At 39.6% G+C, this 11,331-nt stretch overlaps 1 protein-coding gene and 1 long non-coding RNA gene across 5 annotated transcripts; one reads left to right on the forward strand and one right to left on the reverse strand.

The window, feature by feature from the left end:
• Window positions 1–3,516: 3,516 nt before the first annotated feature.
• Window positions 3,517–10,833, reverse strand: LOC143497298 (uncharacterized). Of its 4 annotated transcripts, none has more exons than XM_076993194.1 (3): window positions 10,574–10,833; window positions 6,021–6,080; window positions 3,517–5,737 (listed from the first exon to the last, which is right to left on the reverse strand). In XM_076993194.1, the coding sequence occupies exon 3, from the start codon at window positions 5,640–5,642 to the stop codon at window positions 5,058–5,060; it is 585 nt and encodes a 194-aa protein (XP_076849309.1). In that variant the 5' UTR covers window positions 5,643–5,737; window positions 6,021–6,080; window positions 10,574–10,833; the 3' UTR covers window positions 3,517–5,057. The 4 variants fall into 4 exon arrangements, with proteins under 4 accessions (XP_076849309.1, XP_076849310.1, XP_076849312.1 ...); XM_076993195.1 differs by lacking the exon at window positions 10,574–10,833 and adding an exon at window positions 8,027–8,119; XM_076993197.1 differs by lacking the exon at window positions 10,574–10,833 and adding an exon at window positions 7,330–7,379.
• Window positions 7,362–9,652, forward strand: LOC143497310 (uncharacterized). Its single transcript, XR_013125819.1, has 3 exons — window positions 7,362–7,466; window positions 8,797–8,943; window positions 9,516–9,652. It is a non-coding gene; the product is annotated as an uncharacterized LOC143497310 (long non-coding RNA).
• Window positions 10,834–11,331: the final 498 nt, after the last annotated feature.

Here is an 11,331-nt window from a genome sequence, read left to right on the forward strand (position 1 = left end):
CGAGGGGTGCAAGCAGTATGCGCAGCACTGGACGGCGCGACCTGTTGGAATATAAAGAGCCCGAGGCTGATTAGTAACAGGTGTCAATACTCGGGCGATTGGGAGCGAGGGTGTGGCTGTGCGTGAGGAGGTGTGTGCAGCGTTAGAGTGGGCGTGTTGGTAGAGGCAGGTGTGTGTGTGTGCGTCCTCTGGCGGCCTCTGGGCAGACCCACCGTAACAGACAATAAAGGCGATTCTGAAGTCTTTTTTAATCGACGTTTGTTTCTAATAAGCTGAATAAATGTTCAAACCATTGAAAATATATAATTAAATATAGAGTTTAACAAAACAACCCCCTACTCCTTACTAAGAAACATGTGCAGTATGTTTTAGAAATAGTGACGTGTTTGGCAGGTTGCTCCAACTTCACCATATACAATTCTGATGCCCTCTGCATCAACTTTTCCACTGAGAAAGTAATTATAAGCATCTAAATTGCAGTAAGCTTTCACTGCCTCTCTGGTGTAAACACACTGTTTCAGCAACATAGTAATGATACACATCTGAGTTTGTCACTTCAGATAAACATTTGGAAACAGTGGGGAAAATGCCTTAAATTCTTCATGTCTGAGACTCAGTTTTGTTTTCTTTCATCTCTGTGATCTCCAATCACATTCTGTCTTTCCATTTAGTACAATCTTAATGATGCATAAGAACAATCAGACCATCTTGTTGATTCAAAAGCTTTATTAGCATTAGAACTTCACATTAAACATTAAATACATGAAATTACAACATCTTCAGGATCTTTTCTGTAGATTAAATATCTTTTAAAGACAACCAGATCATACAGAATTCAGAAACAATGACAAATACAGTTTGAGCTGAGCCATTACAACACTGCCAGCTAACACACTTCAGAAACCGGCCATCCATGAACCCACCTACACTCTCACAACACTCCCGTTAAATGCTTCAACACTAAAAGAAAACAAAACAGGTATTTCCCCGATATACCCTTCAATAACTAAGGGATCATTTAAACACAAGATCCTCTCTGACTGAGGAAAAAAGACAAATCAGGTAGGGGTTGTTTAAGTGCATTACTGCCAGTCAAATTACTGGAGCAATTAGATTTTCAGTGCCTGTACTTTTGGTGAAAGCTTGGTTGAGTCCAGGTCCATCAGGATTTTCTGGTACACCTCGAATGTACGCATGCTTTTTGGATAACTCAAGTTGAGTGTGTAGATCAGCCCATAAAGCATCACACATGTATGGCTGACACTCTGCAGGTTATGGAGAACTTCCACACCTTCCAGCACAACACCAACATCAGCAAAGCGTCCATTACCATCAGGACCATGACCCTCTGCTCGGCAACATCTGCTCAGCCTCTCTGGATTCAATGTCCTGGAACAGAAAGAACAGGATGATGAGCTGTGTGACCCTAACCTGGACCACCACAATATAAGCAGCTCATCCTTAGGCCAACTGAATGTTAATTTGAAGATATTTCTTTAAAGCAGTGGTGTGCACAGACATTTTGGGGGGCAAGTACTCGGGGGGGTTGAAGGGCACTGTTTAGCGCACGTGGTACACCTAATTATAAAAAAAATTACAAGCACACGTTGAATGAAATTTGACATTTTATTTGTAACATTCTCTAAACGTGCGTTTTCAACAGAGAAAAGTCACGCAGCCAACTGATAAAATTCATATCCAATATTAACTATATACAGTAATTTTTAAGTCCTTCAGTCAACTTCTGTTTACCCTCCACTGTCTGCAGGCCTTGTTGCATATATTTTGCAATTAGTAAATCAATATAGGCCTACAATTAAGACAGTAAAAAGACCAAAAAGAACAAGAAGGAGTTATAGGCTACTGAGTGTTGTCATTACATGAATGCAGATGGGCATTTTTCACAGGTAATGGGGAACATCCAGTTTCTTCTTTCACAAATGAATGTGTTAATTTATGTTGTCTAACAAAACCTATACAACAGAAAATGTTCAGCTTAACACATAGATCTGCAAACTCTACCTTAATTATTTGTATGTGGTCGTCCTCACGACCAGTCAGCTAAAAATGCTTAGTAGTTTGGTGCTGTATGAGACATTTTACTGCACAACAAAATGATTTCACGTTGGGCTTAGAGGGCAAACGGTAGATTTGACTTGATGTGTATGTGACCTGGCTGGTGGGGACGGGAGAAGAAGTCTATCTGTGACCGTGCGTGCTGTGCTGAAGACGCTTCCTTCCACTCACTGAACTGAACTGCTGCTGCAGCGCATCTGGTGTTAAAGGAAGAGAGAGGTCGGGTGTGTGCAAGGTGGTGGCTCATTTCAGGGAATTGTTTTTAATCGCTCAGGTTTTCAAAAGATCATTTCAAACCGACCTCAGTAAAATGAAAACCGAAGTTTCTAAAGGGCACTTTCGTTGATAAAGGGCAGAGTTGCTGGTGCTTTAGCACCACCTGATGTCTATGTGTGCACGCCACTGCTTTAAAGCACTGCATATATGCGTTCATGAGAATGAGATGGATGCATGTTCAAGGTAACAATGACCTTAAGACCTTTGATCACCTCCTAAAAGCCTGGGGAAAAAAAGAGTCGTCATAAGGATGCATTGTGTGTTTTTGTTAACATGAGATTATATACAGTCTTCTCTTAAATTGTGGACTTCTCAATCAAGATGACAACAACAATTAAAAACTCTGACAAATATTCTTTACAGTAGACTTGTTCTCACGTGTTTAAGGGTTGATCCACCACTAGGGGTAAGGCTTTGTGCTTCTTTAAGACAGAGGGATTTCTGGGGAGACTGCAGAGCCTGCTCTTTTCCTAATGAAGCCTTTGACCTGCTAAAGAAATGCAGTTAACAAAACACATTAATCACGAGTTCTCAAGTTCACCTTTAAATAAGCAGACAGTGCCTAACTTACTACAAAATGAATATGCTAAATGTTGTGGACAAAGAGAATGCTTTCTGACTTGCTTTGCAACTGATATAACTAGTAATTTTAACCTGCATGAAAACCAACCGCAATAGGTTAGTTTAATCCAGTATCAAACTATATTACCAAACTAGCTAAGATGTCGTGAAAAAGCAAGCCTGTTCGCTGTGATGTTGGCATGTGTTGGTATTGTCTTGTCCAGCAACATGACCGACATAAAACTACTTAAAATAATCAAGAACTATATAAATACATTTATATTGATGTGATGTGATATAAACTGCACGATTACAACACATTTGAATGTAATAAAACAGGATGTCTCGGTCTGCTTACCGTGGCATGGACGACTGCTACCCACATGAACCTGCCTGCTGGAGACCCGCGGGAGAGCAGCGCATTTCATTTCTCATAACTTCAATGAAAACCAGTTACATACATTTTATATAACAGAATCTTGTTTGATTTACAACTGTAATTATTTCAACTGTGTAGGTATAAATTAACTAATTACATTCAATACATTTTAGAATTTATTAGATTATGTAGATAATAATTAATGTTAAGGCAAATGAGTTTTTTAATAAAATCAAATAGATGTAAATGCATAAAACTTACCTCTGCCATGAATCATTTCTGTGAGTGTAACAAACTAAAGACAAAAAACACTAAAATGTCTGTTTGTGTAGTATTGCTTTTAATCTGTCAATAGAGCATTTACAGACTTTCAGAAGAGTCAAAAACACCACCATGATTTCCATGGAGTCCCAGTTAAAACATGTATGCACATTTCACATCAGCTTTAGTCACATATTAAAAACTAATTAAATTATTGAAACACATTGAAATTTCAGAACTAATATATTTACAGGAATCCAAAATACACAATAACTTGTATGTTCACTTTGTAAGCAAGTGTAGTCCATGCTTTCTGTAGGTCACGGAATAGAGGTGATGCTGAGATTTTAAGGAGGGTGTCATGTCTAGCCCCGCCTCCCTGTCAATCATGTATCACTTTTTAGTCTGTTCAGTCACGCCCCGTGTTACTTCCCCTTCAGCTGTGTCTAATTTGTAATTTAGTTCTGGTATTTAATTGTTGGTGTTCAGTCTTTGTGGGTTATTGTAAGGTAATGGTGCATATTATAGTGAAACTTATTGTGAAAGTAAAAATTATGGTGATCGTTTTGTGGTCTTGTGCAGTCTGTTGTGTTTTGGAAGTCAGATTTGGTTAATCTTTCTATATTTCTGTTTTGTTCATAGCTTCTCATGTCTGTAGATGTCCATGTGTGTAGTTTGTTAAGTTTTAGTGTTCTGTTATATGTCAGGTTGCTGGTTGAGTCTGTTGTCTTTATGTCTAATGATTAGTTGGTCATATGTGTGTTAGCCTGTTAGTTCCGTTAGTGTTATCATGCCTCATTGTGCTCGTGTTGTTCGTGTGTCTACTGTCAATTTGTGTGCAACCCCGTAGGTTCAAAGTAAAACCCGTTTGTTAAAAAACAATAACCTCAGAGATTGTGTGCGCTTCCTGATTGCACAACACCTGCCACGTCACAGAATAATCCACCATTAAAGGACAGTGAGGGAGTCTTACGAGGTGAGGCATTATCAGGAAGAGGATTACGGTTATATTCCAATACGTATCTTGTCTGAGGACTTGATTAAACAGGTTAAGGATGGTGAACCGTTTGAGCTACCCTCCTCGATTTGTCCCTCCCACGAGTTCAATGAGGAGGATAATTTGGAGGGGTTCATTCTCCAGATCAGATAAGTTTTTTAATTTGTCCTTGTCTCAGCCCAGAGAGGAAATGAACACCCTCGATGGGTTTTTAACATCTTAGAGAACGATTTGGCAAGAGTGGATCCACTGTTGATGATTTTGAATTTGATGCATTCTCTGCTCCCGAGGTTGTTCATTTTCCACCTAGAGCACACAAGAGAGGAAGTCTCAGCACAGGCACCAGTACCCAAGAAGGTTACCACAGCCCCAACTACTAAGAGACCTGCTACAAGGACAGACGAGTGTCTGTGGCTGTACAATGCAGCCCCGACCTGCTAACAAGTGTCTACATCAACACAGTGCTCAATATGACCTGTTCTGGCTCATGTACCCCTGGTGGCACCCCTAGAATCCCCAGAGGTACCAAAACATTTTTGGGGGGTACGGAGCATATTTGTATATGTGGTCTTTCATATATTCCCCTCTTTTCTCGTTTCTTATACGGAGGTATAAAGCAGGCTTAAAACTCTTCCCACACTCTGAGCAGTGATATGGCTTCTCTCCTGTGTGAATGCGATGGTGCAGTTGAAGACTTCTCTGTATAGTAAAACTCTTCCCACACTCTGAGCAGTGATATGGCTTCTCTCCTGTGTGAATGTGCTGGTGCAGTTGAAGACTTCTCTGTTGAGTAAAACTCTTGCCACACTCTGAGCAGTGATATGGCTTCTCTCCTGTGTGAATGCGCTGGTGACGTTGAAGATTATTCTGTTGAGTAAAACTCTTCCCACACTCTGAGCAGTGATATGGCTTCTCTCCTGTGTGAATGCGCTGGTGACGTTGAAGATTATTCTGTTGAGTAAAACTCTTCCCACACTCTGAGCAGTGATATGGCTTCTCTCCTGTGTGAATGTGCTGGTGTTTCTGGAGATCACTGTGTTTAGTAAAACTCTTTCCACACTCTAAGCAGTTGTAGCTTTTCTCCTTTTCCATGTTTACTGATTTCAGCAGTCTGACATACTCCTCACAGATAAATGTGTTTATGTAGGTAAAGTTTACGTCTTTAGGATAGTGGACAGCATTAATTCCTAGAGGAAAAAGACATTGCAAATTCATTGTGAGACGAAGACAAAACAATCATGACAAAGAACCATTTGGGATCTGCATAATGCTAAAGACATTCATTCTAAGGAGCCTGTTCAAAGACCCTAAAACACCCTAAACAAACAAGGCAGCATTATGCATCCTAATTCAAAAGGTACAATTGGGCCTACAGGCTACGTGTAGGCTGTGTGTGTGCTTTAAACTGTTGCTTATTTATCTGGATTATACTGAGAAATGTATCAGTCGCAGGTTTAAAATATCACTCACCTCTTCAGAAGATCTCAAATCTCTTACTGTTAAGACAACTTCTTCAACATTTCTGTTAGACTGAAAATGATTAGAATAAAATAATTTTAAAATTCCACACTTCACATTTATTAAAAATGACATAAAAAGTAAAACATGCACATGTGATGTAGATCTAACACATCTACTATATTCAAACTGTTCCTCAAGTTCCTTAAGTCTATCTGGCAGACTTTTTTACTTTTTTCCATGTATCTGCTTCCACTGGGTTCAATTTTAAGAAATCACAGCATCTCTTTTCATTGTTATGCTGACGACACCCAGATATATGTCCCACTTAAGAAGAGAGATGCCTCTATAAAACCACTTCTGCTATGTCTAAATGATATTAAGGACTGGATGGCTTTAAACTTCTTAAATTTTAATGAAAAGAAAACTGAAGTGAAGGTGTTTGATCCTAGAGGCGATAGAGCTTTTCCCATCGCTGCTCCTAGATTATGGAACAACCTACTGCATGTTAGACAAGCCCCATCACTGTCCATTTTTAAATCAAGTCTTAAAACTCACTTTTATTCATTGGCTTTTAACACACCATGAGACTTTGTATGCGTTTTTAGTTTTTACTGTCTTAGTTTTATTGTTTGATTTGTTCTATTGATTCCTTTTACAGTTTTAGTTAATATTGTTTTATCCATTTTTTGCTATTAGTTGTTTTGTGTCTAAATGTTCAATTCTTATGTACAGCACTTTGTGGCGGCTGCCGTTCTTAAAGTGCTCTATAAATAAAATTGAGTTGAGTAGCTACAGTAATAAAACCGTACAATATAACTAGCATAAGCTTTTATCTTTGTAACAGGAACCACTGAGCTACTAAACAAAAGAACCAAATATAATTATATTCGTATAGTATCAAATAACCCAGCCAACATGTCCACATGGGCCCCACATGGGATTTAACTGGGCAGTATGGGTTTTATCTGGGCATGGGCTTAGAGTGGGCTTTTTTAAGGGTTCTATTCGGGCCCCAGTTGAGTTACATTTGTGGGCCCCATTGGGGTTATAAATCCCGGCCCCAGTTGGGTTATAGTTGGGACCCACGTGGGCCTGATTTTTAAAACAGCCTAATATTTTAAAAACGGACTTTTAAATACCATTTACAAAACAGACATTTTTACATAGTACACGATTTTATACCTCAGCTCAAGCAAATGATGGTAGAACTGGATATTTCTCTGGCACACAAACAAATAAATTGCATGTTGATATAGTTTAATTTGTGAAGCAGTTATAATAACTAAATTCATTCAAAATATTAAGAAAGTTAATGAACCTGCTTCAGATGTATGGAATAAACCATTGCCTCGCATCCTCTCGTGCGCGCCCGCCCCCAACGAAAGACTAAACGGTCTCCCGCCTGGCCTGACTGAAAGTGAATTTTTATATCCGTTGGAGATATCATTCACTGAGGTAAGAAATTAACTTTTTATCCTGTTTCTCTAATTTGGTTATCAATGTGTAAAAGAACAAATATACAATGAAAGAAAGAAAAATATCTGAGGATATAATGCCTGACGTTATATTTAATTCAAACCTAGCTATGTTAATTTGCTAGCTTGATAGCTAAAACAACCGTTAGTGTTGAAAGGTAGAACGCAAGCGTTCATTTGTTATGGCTAAGAGGAATAATCTGTGGGGGGAAATATAGTGTTTAAATGTCTATGTTTACACATTTTCGACGTAACCCACCTAGATTTAGTTAATTAATTTTCCTAGATCAGCTAAGACATAAGTGCAAATTTCGATGTTGCTAGGCTAGCTAACCTAAGCTAGTGAGTTAACCTATCTTAGCAAACACTAGAACTAAGTGGTCACCTTGGTTAACTAGCTAGCTAGTTATGTTTAGAGAATGTTTGCTTAACGTTTTGGTAGAAAAGATAATTGTCCTGTTAGTTATTAATTAAGTGATAAACCTTTACAGTTAATAATAAGTCGTGTCCTGGCATTAAATATACCAAATACAGTGGTACCTCGAGATACGAGCTGCTCTATATACGAGCGATCCAAGATACGAGCACCGAGACGAGCAAAATTTCTGTTCGACACCCGAGTGCACGTTCGAGATACGAGCATGAACCGGTCATCACAGCCATTCGCATGTGTGCTTTGCAACGAGTAACACTACGTACGGTGTATACAGTACAGTATTTCAATACTACAAACGTTTGTTTTGCATTATGGCTCCAAAAAAGGCTCTAGTAGTGGAAAGTCCAGTGAGAAGAGAATGATAACTATAGAAACTAAGCAGGAGATTATTCACCTGCATGAGAAAGGCACTCGTGTAGCCGAACTCGCTCGTCTGTTCGGCCGGAGTACATGTCTTTTTTTCCACATTTACGCTAGTTTTGTGACTTTTTTAAGGACCGGAACCAATTACAATATTTTACATTGTTAAATTGCTTCCAGAACCGAGCAGTTCGAGATACGAGCACGGGTCTGGAACGGATTAAACTCGTATCTCGAGGTACCACTGTACAAATGACTGCATTTCTAAGGTAGAGCTGTGTAGTATTAATCCCAGTATGAGGGGAAAAACAAATGATCGTAGTCCTAACCTACCATAGACAATCTTGTGTATAGCAGAAAAGAGTATTGTCTTACGGATAAACAGCTACTAATCATTCTTGTAATGGGTCCAAGTTAGATAGCGGTTTTCTCGTTTTGGTGCTCTGTAAAGTAACATGTGGTGGTTGTTTTTGCCTCAGTTTATTCTATCTGAATTTTAAATTTTGTTTTGTAGGTGCCCTAAAACAAAATGCTTATCTTCAGAATTAACTAAAGATGTTGAGAGAGCTGTCTCAAAGTGGTTTACCAATGCTCGTGACCATGATGGAAACCGTGCACTGAGAGCGCAGAGAGACTTTCAAAAAAGGAACGCAGAACAGATGTAAGTAATCAATAGTGAGTTACACGTTTGTGATAATGTGACTATGAAGGCATGTGAAAATCAGTCATTTTTACTTTCCAAAACCCTGACAGCTCCTATATTGGAGTTTTTAAATGTTTTATGTACACCTAACTTGTAAACACATCACTTGGCCTTTGTAAAATCTCCCCCAAGAGGTGATTAAAGTGTTAGACAACAGTGTCTTTGGAAATTTTGAGTAACTGCAGCAGCTCAAATTAGTGAATTGTATAGTATATTTGAAGGAGTACTGGTCAGGATTTTATTATACTGTGCAAACTAGAAGCTGGCAAGAGCCTTCATAGAGTTCTGTACAGTGTATTATGGTCAGGACCCAGGTGGTGCAGAAAATGCATGCCCATTAAACAGGCCTAGTGTGCTAATTCAATAGTACAAACAGGATTTTTATGCTTTACCATGTTTTAGATTCACAGAGAAGGATGTTTATCATTGCTAAAAGTGGTTTAGATAATCTGCAGTGTTACTGTTGTGTGCTTTAATTAATACTGTTGTCTGTCTCTCCCTCCCCTCTTCTCTCTCTCTCTCTCTACAAGATGTGAAACTACACAACTCAGCAACACACAGTAAAGGATTCTAAAGACTCTTAACATATGTTTTATGGACATTTATGGTTAAAATTGTTAATGAGTTGTCGTTTTCAATAAAACATTTTTATTAGGATTGATCAAGCTTTTGTCGTCATTTAAATGTAAGTATTATTATAAACAGCTCATCTCTGATTGAAATTACTTATGATAATACAGTCTTTAGTGCTGTGCTCTTATACAACAGTTTTGCAAAGTAAGAAAAGCAACTGAATATTGCATTAGGTATGTACAGCAGAGACCTCACCTGAAGCCCTCCATGACTCCATAGGGACCCACATTGGATGACACAAGTTAGCATTATAGTAATTGTGCTCCAAATGTGTGATGCAAGCTGACATTCTAGTGAGTGATGGGCTGATATTTGGGCCCCCTTTGCATAACCCATATGGGGCCTATAAAGATTTGCCCATGGGCCCCTAATGGGGCTGAAGCGGGTGTTTGCAGTTAACCATAAGGGCCCTACTTGTTGCCCACACTGGCCCCATCATTATCCCACACAAACAAGGGGCCCATGTAGGGCCAGCAAATCATTGCTCATACGGGGCCCACCTGAGGCCCACATTGACCCCAATATTGGCCCACATGGGCTAACACACATGGGGCCCATGTAGGGCCAGTGAATCAATGCTCATACGGGGCCCACCTGAGGCCCACATTGACCCCAATATTGGCCCACATGGGCTAACACACATGGGGCCCATGTGGAGCCGATGGACAAATCTTTGTGGGCCCCAGCTGGGTTGCCCAAAAAGGGCCCATGTGCCAGCCCATTTCAAACCCATGTGGGGCCCGCATGGACATGTTGACTGGGAAGTAGCTACGTTATCTGGCTGGGTTAGTTAGCGCTACAACATCCATTCTAAAAACACTTTAACACGTTGAATTTTCCACCAACTTAGTCAAGACACGAGATTCAACCGTGAGGTAACGGAACGAACTAAATAGTGTGGTTAAGATGTGGTTAAAAGGTGTTAGTGGTACGTATTACTAAGTTAAGTACTTACAGGTCAACCAGTAGTCCAACACTTCCAAACACCAACACGACAATAGGCGCAACTCCACTAAACGCCCTGATATTGAGAATAAGGAAACCTGTGGTCTGTAATGTCCGATGGTGATGGTAGGTAGAGGTGGGCGGATCGATCCAAATATCGATACCAACGCTGATATTGATTTGGAGCAATACTCGTGTAAAAAAATTAATACTCAATCTTTTTAATACTCAATCTTTTTAACTCTCCCGCACACACCGACTGCTGCGTACGTGGACTCATCAAAGTCTCTTCTCTGTCTGTAAGAGCAGCGTTGCCAACAAGTATCTGTATCTGCAGAAGCAAAAGTCCAGGGGGTGGAGCTAGATCTAGATCCAACTCCTCCCACCGTCCATAGTTTCTTTTGGTCGGTCCAGGGGGCGGAGCTGCATCTAATCCAACTCCTCCTACGTGTCGCTTACGTTTTCCGACCAGGAAATATAAATCCAATAAACTCACCCTTAAGACTGCTACCGTTTAGAGATCAAAATGTTCTTTAAATGTTATATAAATAACACAATACACGTTTTTTAAGTTTACAAGAAAACGTAAAAGTTGCCAACTCCTCAGTAAGGAAAAACGCTATTGGCTGTCCTAAAAGTCACAAAATGGCGTCATCGCCTAATTTGCATAATACCTGATTTTGAAGCTATAAAATAATAACGTTGTGGGAGAGGAAAAATGATTAAAATACCCTAAATATGTTAGAGTGACTGACGAAGACTGTGTGA

This window comes from Brachyhypopomus gauderio, unplaced genomic scaffold (assembly GCF_052324685.1).
Source record: "Brachyhypopomus gauderio isolate BG-103 unplaced genomic scaffold, BGAUD_0.2 sc105, whole genome shotgun sequence".
Classification (NCBI taxonomy): Eukaryota; Metazoa; Chordata; class Actinopteri; order Gymnotiformes; family Hypopomidae; genus Brachyhypopomus; species Brachyhypopomus gauderio.